The following is a 17,356-nucleotide window of genomic DNA, read 5'->3' as shown; positions in this document are numbered from 1 at the left end:
GAGAATATGGCAATAACAGTGTCCCACATACTGGAGTAAAAGGCTCTCTGTAATGTCAAGCAAGTGCATAAACACCCACCCCCACACACCCCAGTTGACTGCAGTGAGAATAGAACACCTAACTATCTAAGTGCATAGATTACAATAATCTGTACTTTATGCAAGTGCCATGGCACACATCTGACCTTTACAAGACTGCAGGTCAACTTATAGTGGATGATATCAGCAGGGCATGTTGGAGAGATGATGTTGGGAAGCTTGTATAGGTTCATAGCTTCATAGGTTCATAGGAGGTTACTAGCCTAATGACCTTAGGGCATTTGCCAGCCTAGCCATGTAAAAACACAAGTACCCTTGTTGGGTATAGTTAGTTGGTCATTGTTACTAGAGCAATTTTGTGATCGGTACCGATTGGCCCTGTCCATGAGGGACATAGCTGTCACCCCAGGGGTGAATTTACAATCACCCATGCGGTTGTTAAGGTTGTGTTTGACTTGGGTTATTCAGGACCACTGCTTCGCATACAGTAGAAGCCTATTACAGTGGAATCGCAATTGCTGGGAAATATATATGTCTCCCCAGCATGTTCTGTTTATGTCACAGACTAGGTTGAGATCCCTGGAGCAACTTATTCTCATCCCATTTGATTTACAGATGTCCAGCACTTCAAGTAGGGCAGGATCTGAGACTACTGTGTAGGTAAGGCATAGGTCATCTCTCAGCAGCCTGCATGATACTAAGTACAGTGACAGGTCTTTCAGTCTTTCCATGTTTGGCATTTTTGGTGGCCCTGGATTCTCCCAGTCACAAACCTCTGTGTTTTTTCCAGTTGCTGCAGCTGTATGGTGAGGTACATACAGAAGGGAGCATTGTGCTTAATTAGTGGTCTGATAAGGGTAGATGACCTCCCTGGTCTTGGATGTGATGGCCTTATTTATGAGGTGCACAGTGTAGAATGTGTGTTGCACCACTATGGACACATAGTGTTTGAAGTGTAGATTGCTATCAACATGTGTTACCAAGACTTGCAACACTGTATTCAAGCTTAAAGGTGGACAATGTATATCATAATTAGCAGGGGTACTTCCTTGCCAATGGGGACAATGACACATTTTTTACTGTAATGTTCAGTCCTTGAGTTTGGCACCAATCATGTGTCTGTGTCAGCCCCTTCTGTAATATGTTAACACAGGTGTGGACTGTATATAACTGTGTCCAGTTGACAGTCATCTGCAAACTTGATAAACTATAAGCCATCTACCTTTGCCTGGAATTCAGAGAAATAGTTTCCAAACAGTTCAGGGCCCAGCACAGATCCTTGTGGTATTCCACTGGTAATTGGTCTAGTGGTGGAGGTGGAGTCTCCAACCTTGACAGTGTGTGTATTTGTTGGTGAGGCAGTTGGCTATCCATCTAGTAATGTATGGGTTAATCCCTACATGGAGAATTTCACTATGATACCTGAATGGGGGATAGTGTCAAAGGCCTTGGATAACTCAACATAAGCGGTATGTTCTGTTATCCCTCATCCAGGTCTTTGGGGTCAGTATATTGACAAAACCAAAATAGGTTTGGTCGAGAATGTTGAGGATCGCCTATGTCCCAGTGGATAAGGTCCATGTGGATTCTTTCCATAGCCTTGCACATAAGGCTTTTTAAGCTTATGGGTCAATATTTCTATTTCTGCATGTTAACAGATTCACCTGCATTGCATATCACACAACATTTGATATTAAGTTCTGTAGTGAAGGGGATATATGTGCGGAAAAAAATACTAAAACACTAGGGCTGTAGTGCTTCAGGGGAGGCAACACAATGCTGTATTGTAGTGTGTGATGCTGATGTCAGGGCTGTTGTATGTATTGCTGTACTATCTAATAATGGTGCCACTGTTATTTTGTTAGCATATATTGGACTATAGTCATGAAGGTATTAATTGTTCCTGTGTTTGTTGCTTATTATCACAGGTGATCCTGACAGTGGAAGTATGGGACTTCTACCACCTGATGTCAAAGTATCAGCAGACTTTGATGATGATGGTGACCAAACAGTGGCAAAGGCAGAGGGGGTGAAAAGGTTGAATCTGACACTGAGGTTGACATACAGCCATCCCCTGAAATTCTATCAGACACAGCCAGTAGGCCTATGCTGCACCATTCCAGTGAGCTGTGAGATGTTGGACAGGTGGAGCACATGCAATCAGTCAGGGAAGTGTGATTACTGCAGCTTCAGTGCCTGTTGACTCTGGGTAAGGTGCCACACAGAAGGGTTGTTAGGGCTGCTCAGAGGAGGTCTGCTGTACATCCTCCACCTGATCCAGGTGTCTCTTCCTGTGCCACTTCAAGTATGTTTGGGGCCATCATGGAGGCACAGGCATGTTTCCATAGGTGCTCCAGAGAAGGATGAGTGACACATTGGAATGAGCACTGACTGTGATGGAACGTCTGCTGGGAGAGGGATGGCATCCTCGTATGCATAGGTCAGCCACATCATCTGCTGTTAGCCAATGTAGCTATGCCTGATCACACTCCCATAGTGGTGTGAGGGAAGCTCATCCAGGTTTTGGAATTTATAGGGAAAACCAGCACTGAGTGTACACAGTTGCTTTATAGCTTGTTGAACATCTCCTCTATTTTTAATTTCTCCAAATCTTTTGGGTTTCTAATACCATGATGGGAATGGACCCCATTCCTAAGTCAAAGTATGATTAAAGTTCATGAAATGAACATCTTGGATTGATTGATTAGTACACAATTCAGCTGCTTATGCTGTAATTTAGATACCATGGAGTTTACCCTGTTTGCACGGCTGTGAGAAGCTCAACACACCATGTAGAGCCACTTACTGAATCAAAAACGCAGTGCTACAGTGGAAACAGACCGTGTAGGCTTTATTGAATCTGGCTGTATATGTATTTGAGGCTCCAGTGCTGGCATCATCTGCAAGAATTTTGTGTGATACTCAAAGTCCAACTTTTTATTTTATAACACATTGATAGTTATAGGTAATTGAACTACAGCACCACCTTTACTGTAGTATAAAAAGAAAACTATGAATAAACTATGAGAAAAGGTCATAGCACATTTACTTATCATGCACAAATAAAAAGAATGAGCAAATAAAAAAGCACTACTTTGAAACTATGAAAAATGTCATTATGTGCATGGATAGTCCATATAAATTACTCCAGTATTAGAGAATCATATGTCTACTCTGCTGCTGCCACCACTTGTGATCTGAGCTACCTCACATCTCTGAAAAACTAGCAGCTGCAAAAGATGTTAAGACAGGATTTAGAGCAAAAAATTATGCTTGCTGTGATAGACATAGCTTTATCTACTCTTTTTTATAGAAATATAGACTCCTGTAAGATTTTAATTCAAGGTGCTACTTGAATTGGAAGACTACAGTATATTAATGGCTGATTTTTTCTTTGCATTTCCATTTGTTTATGAATGATATGAGTAAGTACAGTGCCATCTTATAATGCCTTACAAGGACTTACTTCAAAACACAATCTGAAAATAATGGCAATCTTAGGGTGACTGACTTTATATCCTATTGAAAATGCATGATAATACAAAACCCTGATATTTTAATAACTTTATCAGCAATAAGAACTATAATTCAAATCTAGCACTGATTTTCGCCCTTTTCGTTCATTCATTAATATATAGCTTTGTTCCTGATTCTGATTTCTGATCAGTGAGCTAGGCAACTGCAGGGTGAATACATTAGCAGTTTGTACAGAGGATAAAGACTCTAAGCTGCAAATGAGATCCTTCTTGTTAGCCAAAGGTACAGGGTTTGATAAATATGCATACATATATCTATAGATATCTATGTATTATATTAGCACATTTGTGTCAAATTCTGCAAAACATGACAGAAGACGACCAGAAGAAGGTAAAACAAGTTATAGGGAACACTCTGAAACTAGAACATACAAACTGCTCAAAACATAATTCCTTTTTTTTATCCAGAAGATTCAACCCAGACAAGAGACAGACAGGCAGACAGGTCACAGCAAAAGATTACAGAAAATGTAGCTTTCTGTGTTGGGGGTATGGGGGAGGGGGGCTTCGTTTTCAATAACAAAACATTTAGGTTAGTGATTGGTTAAAATATATGGCAGGGTGCCTAGAGAGGAGTTGTGGTATTGTATGAGGAAGTCGGGAGTGTCTGAGAAGTATGTAAGAGTGGTACAAGATATGTACGAGGGTAGTGTGACAGAGGTGAGGTCTGCGGTGGGAGGGACAGATGTGTTTAAGGTGGAGGTGGGATTACATCAAGGATCAGCTCTGAGCCCTTTCTTATTTGCAATGGTGATGGACAGGTTGACAGACGAGATCAGACAGGAGTCCCTGTGGACTATGATGTTTGCAGATGACATTGTGATCTGTAGTGAGAGTAGAGAACAGGTGGAGGAGACCCTGGAGAGGTGGAGATATGTTCTAGAGAGAAGAGGAATGAAGGTCAGCAGGACTAAGACAGAATATATGTGTGTGAATGAGAGGAAGGATAGATGAATGGTGAGGATGCAGGGAGTAGAGGTGGCGAAGGTGAATGAGTTTAAGTACTTAGGATCAACAGTTCAGAGAAATGGTGAGTGTGGAAGAGAGGTGAAGAAGAGAGTACAGGCAGGATGGAGTGGGCGGAGAAGAGTGTCAGGAGTAATTTGTGACAGACGAGTACCAGTAAGAGTGAAAGGGAAGGTCTACAAGAGGGTAGTAAGACCAGCTATGTTATATGGGTTGGAGATAGTGACATTGACAAAAAGGCAGGAGTCAGAGCTTGACATGGCAGAGTTGAAGATGTTAAGATTTGTACTGGGTGTGATGAGGATGGACAGGATTAGGAATAAGTAAATTAGAGGGTCAGCCCAGGTTGGAAGGTTTGGAGACAAAGCCAGAGAGGCAAGATTATGTTGGTTTGGACATGTGCTAAGGAGAGATGCAGAGCATATTGGGAAAAAGATGCTAAAGCTGCCAGGTAACAGAAAAAGAGGAAGGCCTAAGATAAGGTTTATGGATGTGGTGAGAGAGGATATGCAGGTGGTTGGTGTGACAGAGCAAGATGCAGAGGACAGGAGGAAATGGAAACAGTTGATCTGTTGTGGCGACCTCTAACGGGAGCAGTCGAAAGAAGAAGAAGAAGAAGATTGATTAAAATCTATGTCAGTTTTTTTTTTTTTATGACTGAAGCTTCACTTGTCCAACTAAGTCTCATATTGCATTTGCTTGATGGCAGAATAAGACAGTAAACCTAACAAAGCACGTGCCTTAATGTTCTGTGCCCCTCCATTCTTATATCTTTCCTATGTTTCTCCTTACAGTTTTCTGTAACTATGTGCTTGTGAATGCTAGTGTAGATTCTGTCTCTATCACTTGCTCTGACAGTCCATTCCATATATCCAGTGCCATATTTGTGAAAAAGTACTTTGAAGCTCCAGAGAATAGTCTGTACAATCCTTTGTGAATGCCCCTCCTTCATCCAGATTGTTCCCTGCTCTGTTGCCATTAATCCCATTTCTCCAGCAGATACTTTACAACAGGGTTGTTGGGGCATAAGTGTAGAAAGTTGATGTTTTATGCAGTGACCCTCCCCAGACTCATTTCACTCTTAATCAATAGATTATTTGTCTCCGTCATCTGCTACTGCTGTTGTACCTTTATGTCATTAACAAAAAGGTTGATAATGTTCTCTGTTTCTTCAGATTTCTCTTAAATAAACACATTAGAGATTACTAGATCCAGAAAAGGCTGTGTGGCACTCCACTAGTAATTTGTGACATTGTCCTGATCACAGCAACCTTCTGTGTCTTATCATGCAGCCATGTGGATTCAATAACTAGGTGGTAAACCCCATTAAATAAACACTTTTGTTAAATAAAAAATAAGACAAATGCTTTTAGCTGGGTTTGCAGTTCCACTTGAGAGAGGCGTCACTTATGTGGTTATCTGCAAGCTATTGTAAGTAATGCTTTGACAACTCTTATGAATGAAGGCTGTAAAGTAGGATGGATCTGCAAGAAAACTGACATCAGAGGATACCCATTCATTACTGCAGTTGATAGTAACAATTTAATAGTAAAAGCATAATTTAAAAAAACATTGCCCTTTTCTGATCAATGAATATACAGTTGTTGATGATGTTTATTCTCAGACTACATTTGCCATTAGTAAGGCTCCCATCATTATAGTGCTGTTAATCTCTAAATCAATAAAGAAAAAAACTACCAGTGTCTAAAAATGGAAAACTGTTCTCCAGTTGCTGTAAATATTGTATTTATATGTGCAAGGCAGAAATATTTGACCCCACTACAAACGACATTTTAATTTAGGTGGTATTTTTTTATGATTTGACTTTCACTGTTTATTTGGATGTAGAAAACCTTAAGTTTTCATCATTAAACCATTCACCCATATATATAAATTATATGTATCCTCTGGAATCTTTCCTAACCCTTTCAAACATGCCACTGTAATCCCATTTACGAAAGTTTTCAACTTGAAAGACTACATGAACTGCATGAACTGTAGGTCCATAGCCAGCTTGTGCACAATTAGTGGTTAGGGGTTGGCATGATGGCTGGCCTGGTGTTCACCTCTTATACACAAGGTATAGAGCTTGACGCTCACCTCTGAGTGATAAATTGGTTAGACTTTAAAAGACCAACAAAGGCACCTAATCTGGGACTTACCTACAAACAATTTGTAACACAAAATCAATGTTTAGGGATAAATAACTTTCTTTTGGCTTCCACAATCACACTGACATCTGTTTTGGTTCACATGTAGGTGTTCTTTTCCTTTTCATTAATTGCTGTATTATAATATTTTTGTACTATTTGTCTATATGTTATGCAAAACTTGTATAAAAATAAAACAAAATGGTAACATGATGAAAAGGAAAAAAACACAGATTTGAAAACTAGTCTACTGACAATTTTTGGAACACAAAAATCAGTATGGCCTTTTCTACAATGAGCAGCATGGCATTGCAGTTCTATATACTCTAAATGATGCAATGTTCAATAATGTAAATGATAGTCTTCTTATGGGGTCTTTTATCGACCTGACTGCATTTTATTGAAATGCAAAACAACACAACAAACAGATACAAGAAATATAAATAACAAAAAAAAATCAACAAAATGCAAGCAAAAATGCAATAAGCAAAATATCAACAGATAAAGAATGCTGTAAAAAAAAAGTAGAACTAGAACCACAACCAACCACCAAAGAAAAAAAATGAGGGATTAACTAAGCCCTTTGAAACTGTAAATCACTCACTGTTAACTTAACTTAGCCAGCAATACTTTGGAATGGTTCATAAGTTACTTTGAGAAGAGAACCTTCCAAGAATACTCCAGTAATTCACTATCAGAACCTAGCACCTTTAAAAATAGGGTATGACTAAGCTCAACCCTGGGTCCACTACTCTCTTTGCTCTTAATAAATACCTAAAAAATATCAATCTAAACTTGAAATAATCATGTAAGCTAGTGAAATCATTTTGCTTGAATTCATTAAAGATACCTCTAATCTACAGCAAAATTGCAAACTATTTTCACTGTTCTGTGTATCTGGGCACACACCAATAAACACCTGGCCAATCCAATTAAATTCTGCATTGTGGTCTTTGACTCTAGTCAAAGGCTTCATTGACTTTGCTGAAGTGTTAATATTAAATAATGATGGCAATATCTTACCTAATGTACAGCAGCAAAAATATATTTGATTAACTGTAGACCTTCCCTTTAGCCTTTGTTCAATGTACCGACTGGTTGTCAATAAAACTGTGGGTCAACTTTACTTGTGTTATAAGATTATCATTTTCTCATTCTCACTGCTTGATTCCACAGGAAAGTATGTACTCATCCCCAAAAATGGAAAGCAGACATCCTGCGCACATTACTGTGACCTAATAGCAGGCTTCGATTAGTTACCTGTGAACTATGGATCAATACTAGTATTTATCTCATTGTTATTCCTAATCCTCAGATAGGGTCAGTCCCCACCACTGTGGTCTAAACTCCAAGTTAGCCAATAAAACTACTCATTCATGGATAATCTGACAGATGCATATTCTCTAGACTGACCCTGATTCAAAACCATAATAAGGAGAAGGACATTTTCCAAACATACTCCATCCATTTAATATCACCTCCCAAAAGATGTGAGAGAACAGCAGGCATTTGAGACATTTAAGAATAAACTATAGGAACACATGATAAGTGATGTACTTGCATTTGCTTTCAGTGCAATGGCTAGTAAGTTGGCAGCACTTGCTACCTTGTAAACTAAATAATTAAAAATGTGAAGTATAGTTTTCCTATGCATATCTAAAAGCCACCACAATGAATCCATTGACTCTCTTTTGTAAGAAACATGGCTGAAAAGTGTCTGGTGACCAAGATCACTCACCCCATTATTAAAGTGAAATAAATAAATCATTAACTAAACAAATAAATGGTGTAAATGCCAAGTGTTTTAAATAACTAAAACGAGAAGACACCTATGACATTGTTTAGCTAAATACATATGTGATATAAACAGAATTATACAATGATTGGTCATTACTATTCAAAAATGAGCAAGCTGATTGGGCAGTCTAACCAACATGCCCATTGTAAATCGAGCATATATCATTAGAATAAACTCTGTCCAGTGAAGAACCATTGAGCGGCTAGATGTTTTATTAGAATACGCTGAGAGACAGTGCAAAATAGAGAAAAAGCAGGTACATTCTCAAAAATAAGAAACATACCTGATTTTCCTTCTATATTGGTACTGTCCTTCTTAAAATATCAACAGAAAAAAAACAACAACAACAATGGAGCTATACATGCAGAGTACATCAGTAAACAAGGAAGAAGGCAGAGGAAATCTACAGCTCCATTATACTGAGACATTACTTAAGAAAGGTAATCAGTTTATTTCTTAAATAATATTGTATAAGTATAATAGCAATTTCTCAATTGTGGGTGTACATATATCAGGATTTACCCACGACTGGCTTTGATTAATTACTTGAGCTTCACCCTGATAATCAAACCACATCAACCATGGGTAAATCCTGATATACTCACACCTAATCATGGGTTATTGCTTAAATAATGATTAACTACATGTTGTAAAGTACGGTAAGGGACATATGCTTTTGTTTTATGGGAAGCAACAGTCTCTGGACTTTGATTATGTAGGTGACAAGTCAAATGTCTTCCTCTGCCTTGAGACTAAGTGGCAGAACTTATTCTGTGAGTATGAATATTTTGTGACAGAACATATTCTGTGAGTTTGAGTATTTAACTGAATGCTTTCCCTAACTCCTGTTCTTAAGGATATCCCAAATGCATTTCTTTAATTAGTTAAGTTAGTAAGCTCTGATTGGTATGTTTAAATTTATATTGATCTTGTCCTATTATAGACAGTGTTCATTGTATTGTTTTTACCCTAATAAAGAATTTTAAATATATTGTGAAATATTTGTTGGTTAATGACATAAAACAGTTTATTATTTTATCAGACAGCTTTGTTGTTTATTTAAATTTGCTATTGTTATACTCCGTGCATTTGTAAGGCCTGTCTGGACTGTGAGAAAGATTTTGATGATGATTCCGGAATATTTGTTATGAGAGGTACATAAAATTCAAACTAACCAAACATAAGGAAGATGACAGAGATAAGTAATATTCCTTTATAAATATTTTTGTAGACCTTCCTATACTTTGAACATTGAGCCCCCCACCCATCCCCATCAAGCCTCTCTGAAGACACCAGGAAAGGGAATGTGTTAGTTTTCTCAGCACCACTACCATTAACTAAATTTGTACAGCTATGTCCTCAGAGCTGAGGCCAATGTAGAGGCCTGCCTCTGTGGATCATCAGTCTCATATGGAAAACTGTGCACTTCTTAAACATTATCTGTTCAATCTGTTGGACTTACCCTTCTGGGCACTTCTTTCTACTGGCTGCCTTAAGGCTGGACTCCACTAACACCATCCTTCCAGAGTTCCAAAGCCAGAGATGGCCACATATACCCTTTCCTCTCAAACTAGTCCTTTGAGCATCCAGGAGGCAAACTGAACCTGAGTTGTCCAGAAAATGGTCAGACCCAGGTTTACTATTGTGCATAACAAACATAAGTAAAATGTTTTTATAAAATTTAAGAGGATATTTAGGTGGATAATGATATATGATCATGTGACTATCACTTTTATATTATATGTGAAGACTAGTAAGGGAGAGACACTCCACTGTTAGGTAGTTTGGGGAAGAGTTAAGGAGTTAGAGGGGGTTGGTATATATGTGTTGGAGGTGGAGGATGGTACAAGGAAGAGAGGTAAAGAGATTGTGAGTAAGTCAAATGTTGTGAGTGCTGAGTGGATGAGTTTTCTCTGGGCTGGAAGTTATCTAAATAAGTAAGAAGTATGGATGTAAAGACATACATGTTAGAAATTTGATGTGTTAGTCAGTTGACAGAAGATTTCAAAGGGGTGTGTGAATGTTTGTGTGTGTGTGTGTGTGTGTGTGTGTGTGTGTGTGTGTGTGTGTGTGTGTGTGTGTGTGTGTATGCATATGCATGCATGAGGGTGTAAAGTGATGTAAAACCAAACTGAATTGCAAATCCACAATGCAGTAAGCTCCTTGTGTGTCACTGATATACTTTGTTTTGTTATCCCTATATAATGTTAGTGTGCTACAGTAATGAGGGCTGCTGCTGCAAATGAATCTGTACTTCATGTAATGTTTACAAGCCTCAAAAGCAACTGCATAAATAATCTACAATTCTTTGCTAAGTTCAGAAACCTCACAGTTGAAAAGGATAAGATGAAGCTGTTCATGACTTTTAATGCACATCATATGTAAATGTTTTGCTAGTTAAAATGATATGTCAGGTAATAATGATAGACTAAAAACATAGACACAGAATTGTTTATCTGATGACACAAACTCAACTTAACTTTTCATACATTGAACTTTTCAGAGGAAAGGAGGACTAAAGAAAATGAACTGACTGAGCAAAAGGTATGCTTCTTATTATGCTGCTTGTATTTTCCTGAAACAGGAAGCTAGAGTTTTTTAGCTGTTTATCTTTCACTGCAGGGTTCCAAAATATGTAACACTTAATTATGTCATTCGAACAAAGAACAGTTCATATTTTACTTAAATGTTAATATAATAATGAAAGCCTATTACTGAGTTTTAATCACCTACAGTCAAGCTTGCATGCAAGTGTGTGTGTGTGTGTGTGTGTGTGTGTGTGTGTGTGTGTGTGTGTGTGTGTGTGTGTGTGTGTGTGTGTGTGTGTGTGTGTGTGTGTGTGTGCGCGCTTGTGTGTGTGGCAATCTATTTCCATTCCAGACGTTCCTTACTTAGTCACTGAACTCTGCGGGTGGCATTAGCCGAGAAGTCAGCTGAAACACAGTAGCATTGAATGGATCATTAGTAATAGCTACACAAAGGATTGCAGACAGTTGAATGAAGGCTCTTACTATGCAAGTCACTTTAGTGATATGAACTTACTGAAAAGCAGTGCCAGAGAAAGACAGTTTCATGAATAATGAACATCACCAAAAGAAGAAAAAAAATCAAAATTCAGTATCTGTTCAAAAAGTAAAATTCAGAACACATCTATAAAAACTATGTTCTGTGATGGGGAAAAAACACAACACTCAATAAACCTTAAATGTTATTAATGACTTTGAGGTGGCTGCACCTTGTGGAAATGAATGTTCTCCAACTGCAGTGAACACTGCTTTGAGTAGTCCTTAGTTTCTGTTGCACAGGTTCATTCTAATCTTTGCTATGATCTAAACAAAACACCGAAAGGGAGTGTGCTATAAGTACAGATGGCTCTTGTATGCATACATCTTTTGTAAATTTTGTTGCATGTAGGTTGCCATCATACAGAAAAAAAGAGGATTCATATTGTTACCTTTATTGTAGCTGGTAGTCCAATTTCTGCAAAGATTTCTTCCACATACTTCAGTAATTAACACACAGATGGTAAATAGATTATACAGATATTTCAAATTTGTACTGAACAGCACAATTAGCTTATGTTACAGATGTCAAACAGTTCTCTGATTGACTTCCATGAACCAATGATTCTGATCACTGTTATCGATATCCATGGATTCGGCATGATATTTCAGTGCCATTTCTCTCTAACATGTTTCCTATGAGTTATTAACTCCTAAATGCCAGAGTGACATTTGTCCATCACAAATTATTGTTGGCACAAGTTTCAAGATACCACACTGTACAACTATGTCGAAGGGAATTTGTATCGGAGAGCTTCCTTGGATGTCCCCTGTAGAGCTACTGTCCAATATACTCCTTTTAGTTTCAAAAAACCTTAGTGATATCTCTTAATGCAATAAATTAAGACTACAAGTCAAGAAAGTTTTATTTACAAAAGCTACCTATAAATGCCTTTCACCCCAAGCTATAATTTAAAATGGAGAATTTCATTTGCTCACATTGTCTTTCCACTTTGCCATTGCCACTTGGTATCTAAAGTCATATTATTCCCCATTATCTTACCTTCTTTGTCCTGCACTTTTCCACTGACCTCCTTTCCAACCTCTTTTCTTAACTCCCCAACACCAGCTACTCCCACTTGTATACCCTTAACAATTCCCTCTAGCCCTCCGGTTCTCTGCATTCCTACAGCACTGTATCTCCTTCAATACTGTAATATTGTGGGGCAAGTTATAAAGGAAAAATGCAAATACTCTGTACATATATATATATATATATATATATATATATATATATATATAGAGAGAGAGAGAAGAGAGAGAGATAGTTAGATATTTATAGGTAGTGCCATGGTGTAGAGGGATAATGCTCTGACTATGACTCAGGTGACTGGGCTTCAGTTAGTGGTTTGGGCAGATGAAGCACTGGCAGAGAGGATGGTCATGTCCATCCTGAGAGGAGATGAGGGATGGGTACATGCATGAGGTACACAATGCAGGTAAATTTCCTTTGTGAAGACTTGGCAAAACCACCTTGAAGTCATTCTTGAAGGTGGGTGGGGCAGATTGCCAATATCAGCCCCTCAGAGAAATGAGGAAGAGGTTCAGCATGGTTGCCCTACTGTACACCCCACTTGAGGTATTACTGAGGTACATTTGGGGATCAGGGCTTAAAGCAGAACTCCTCTCACAAAACAATATGATATTGCAGCAGAATGTCTTAGTCTCTTCACTCAACCTGTGCGTGGGTCTTGGTTCATAGGTTCATAGGCGTGTACTAGGCTAATGGCCCTGGAGCCTTTACAAGCCTAGCCCATAGAAGTGTCCTGGCATCGTGCCAAATGACATTAGTGCCCAGTGCCTCCATCAAGTAGAGCCACTGGAGTGAAACCCTGGGGTGAACATTCTATTACCCATCCACTCATCAAGATTTCTCTTGAAGATGGACAGCGAGGTGCTCTGCTTGACATGTATGGGAAGTCTATTCCAGAGCATGGTCAGTCTCTGGGTGAGGAACCTGTCCCTCCAGTATGTTCTCCTGATTGTGGTAATGAGGTTGAGGTCTCTGGAGCATGTGGTGTGGAGGGATTGGGAATTTCTTTAGATGTAGCATTTATAACAGTGCTGGGTCAGACATGGCTTTGTAAGTCAAGGAGAGATCGCCTCTAAGTAGGCGATATGAGACAAACAATAGCTGGAGTCTTTTGAGTCTGTCCATGTAGAACATGTGTTTAATGCCTAGGATCCTCTTTGTGAGGTACTCCTGTGGCCTCTCCAGCTGTTGCAGGTGTCTAGTACGGTACATGCCAAATGGGGCATTATACTCGATGATTGGTCTAATGAGGGAAGAGTAGAGAGAGACAATGACCTCTTTCTTCCTGGATGCAAAACCCTTGGTAATGAGATGTGCCACATAGAAGGACTCTCTAACCACAATGGCAATGTGGTACTCAAAGGAGAGGTTGCTGTCAACCTGCATCCCCAGATCTCTTATAATACGTTCAGTGTTCCGTGGGCTCCCATCGATGTGGTAGTTAGTGGGAACTGAGTTTTTTCCAAAAGAAATGACAACGCATTTTTTGGCATTAAGCTTAAGGCCATGGTTTTGACACCAGTCATTGGTCTCAGTGAGGCCTTTCTGTAGGATGTCTGCATCACTTGCGGAGTTAATAATGGCTCCCAGCTTGCAGTCATCTGCGAACTTGGTTAGCCAGAGTACCTTTGTGTTGGCCTGTACTTCTGAGAAATAGATGCCAAACAGGAAAATACCCAGGACTGATCCCTGTGGGACTCCACTCGTGACTAGTCAGCAGTCTGACTTGGAGTTTGCTACTTTCACACTTTGTGTTCTATCTGTGAGCCAATTTGCAACCCACATAGTGATATAAGGGTTGATGCCTAGTTTGGTGAGTTTATCAATAATTCCTGAGTGAGTAACTGTATCAAATGCCTTGGCCAGATTGAGGTAGGTTGTATGCACTGCCTTACCTTCATCCACAGCCCTGGTGGCTGACTCAAAGAAGTCAAACAGTTTGAGCAGGCATGATCTCCCTTTCACAAAGCCAAACTGCTAGGGGTCCAGGGTTTGGAGATTTCCTATATCTTTGTTAATCAGGTCCATGATGATGTGCTCCATAGCTTTACATATCAGACTCATCAGGCTAATAGGGTGATAATTCCCAGGGTCTGTAGTTGCTCCCCCTTTATGGAGAGGGATGACTGTAGCAGTGCACCATTCAGTCGGGACAAAGCCTGAGGTGAGGCTGTGACTGAACAAGGCACACAGATGTGGCACCAGTTCACTTTGTAATTCATGCAGAACACAGCCAGGGATATTATCAGGTCCCGTGGAAGCTCTATTCTTGCCCTTAGACAATGCAGCTTTAATCTGGGCTGCCATAATGCTGGGTGCCTGGCATTCTTCTGGTATTGTGGTCCTTTGGGGGGGGGTTAAAGTTGGCACTGAATCTGGCGGCCAGTATGTTGGCAATATCTGTTGGCTCAGTATAGGAGGTACCATTGTGCAGTAACTCAGAGCAAATCTGGGTATTGCTGTGGAGGTTCTTGATATAACTATGAAAGGCTTTGTGATTGTTTTTAGTGTCTGCTGTAATTCTGCCTTCATAGCTGGCTTTAGAGGATTTCATGCGGGATTTTTGTTGAGGCTAATAGGGGAGTTTTTTCTAGTTTTGGACTTCACCTTTTTCTGCAACAGATTCTTCCTTCTGTAGTAGAGTTTATTAATGGCAGGGGACCACCATATTGGCTTCCTTTTTTTGGAGAAGAGCGTCTTGGTTCTGTTGGGTATGGCTAGTTCCATGCATTTATGTTCATGTTTGTACAGTGCAATGGTGTATGATTTGGCAGTCATGCAGCTATTTTCCATTGGCATGGATGCCGTGAAGTTCGCCACCTCTGTTTTTAGGAGTCCAAAGTCTATTAAATTTGGAAATGGATGGGACCGCTCAGTAGACAGTAGATCAAGTGAATGAAGATAGGCACTGCTGGCAGTTAGTGGCCAGCTGCGCAGTGCAGGGAAAGAAAAATAAATAAATAAATAGATAAATAAATAAAACTCTTTATGTACCTTGCAAATAGCATCCACAATTTAAGTTAATATACACCACCTTTATCATTTGCAGAACATTTTTCTGCACATAGATATCATTGCTAAATATTTGATCTTATATTATACAATACTCTTCTTACCTATATTCTATATATTATAAGCTGCACACTGGCTGCATCCTGGGATGAACCTCAAAATGGTCCATCTGGACCAGTGCTCTACTCCAGTTAACAAATGGTAAATAAATAAACAAACAAACAAATAATTAATAAATATGTAAGTATACTGCCAGTCATGAGTGAACAGGTGATCCGCTGTGGCGACCCCTAACTGGGAAAAGCCGAAAGAAGAAGACTAACATAACAGTTGTATAGGCATGCAGGAAGTAGAAACATCCTTAGTCCGAGAACATGTTACACTTATTGACTGCAATTTTTCAGGTTATATCAATGAACAGTAACACAGTCTAGGAAAGATAACATCAGGAAATTGGAACCAGAGACAGACGAAATGACTAATGTAACATAAACAAGTTTAACAAAATATTTTTTATACTCACAGATGCTAAACTATTCTCTTATTTCCACAGTAGAAAAATGAATGCTCAGATGTTGCAGCGAGTACTCTGTACTGCAAGAAATATCAGTGCTCCATCGTAAACAGTGCATCTTGTAAAAAGAGACTATAATGGCCAGACTGTGCAAGGATGATGCTTGTGGTGCTGGAATTAAAATTAATGATAAATAGCATTTGCCAAAGCAAATGAAAATAAAAAAAATAAAACAGTGTACTTACTAATGGCACCTAGTTAAAATATCACTGTAGACATGAATATGTATATGTAGAATGTGCTGGAGATTCACTAGATTTGGATTAATCAACCAGAGATATGGGGACCTTTCTTTCTGGTACATTCTTTGGGACTATTATCTGAGCAGAGACCTGAATCATTAGACAATAGCAAAGGTGCCATTTTTTACTTGGAGGGATCTGCAATTAAGAATGAGTGCCAGGCCTGAAATTCTGCCTGGTGAATCTTCATGTGTGGGGGAAACAGTGTTGTACCGTGGAGTTAATAGTACTTACTTCCTAGATTTGGGATAAGACATGTGCACATTTTACTATACATATTTGATATATATATATATATATATATATATATATATATATATATATATATATATATATATATATTTATTTTTATTTATTTATTACATTTGTTAACCGGGTATGTCCGACTGGGCCAGGGGCCCATTTTCATAGGAGACACGGGGAGAAAAGCTCCACATTAGTACAACACAACAAAACAAGCAATAATACAGTACAAGTAATAGTGCAATACAATCATATTATGATAACAAGCAAATATAACAATACAGGAAATAGTACAATGCAAGTACTGAGTAGTTTTATATACTAAACAAATTACGATAAGGAGGATAGAATTCTGATGAGAAAAGTAATAGACGTGAGTAAATAAATAACCTGGAGAGTGGCAGGAGCACACCCAATGAATGGTAAGGTGTTCCTTTAGGAGAGATTTGAACTGATTGTAAATAGGGTTTTTTGCTATCATCTCTGGAAGGGTTTTCCAAAGTTTGGCAATTCTGTGTGAATAGAGGGAGTCACCGTGATAATTGTGGGAGTTGGATATCTTTAGTAAAAGTTTGTTGGAAGATCTGAAAGATCTACGATTAGTACTAGGTTGAACTAAATGGGAGATGTCAGGGCAGTTGCTGGGATGGTGGATTGTTTTGTGGGCTAAGGTTAGTTAATTAAGTGATAAAAGGTTGGGG

General features: G+C 39.0%; 1 protein-coding gene across 1 annotated transcript in view; it reads left to right on the top strand.

Moving 5' to 3' along the window:
• Window positions 1-17,356, top strand: part of LOC122809625 — a 352,298-nt gene that overhangs the window by 304,757 nt on the left and 30,185 nt on the right. The window contains exon 5 of the mRNA XM_044081259.1: window positions 10,993-11,033. Coding sequence (XP_043937194.1) covers window positions 10,993-11,033 — 41 coding nt within the window. The remainder of the gene's footprint in view (window positions 1-10,992; window positions 11,034-17,356) is intronic.

Source organism: Protopterus annectens, chromosome 8.part0, assembly GCF_019279795.1.
Source record: "Protopterus annectens isolate FY-2018-M chromosome 8.part0, PAN1.0, whole genome shotgun sequence".
NCBI classification, from domain to species: Eukaryota; Metazoa; Chordata; order Ceratodontiformes; family Protopteridae; genus Protopterus; species Protopterus annectens.
This window is presented reverse-complemented; position numbering and strand designations above follow the sequence as displayed.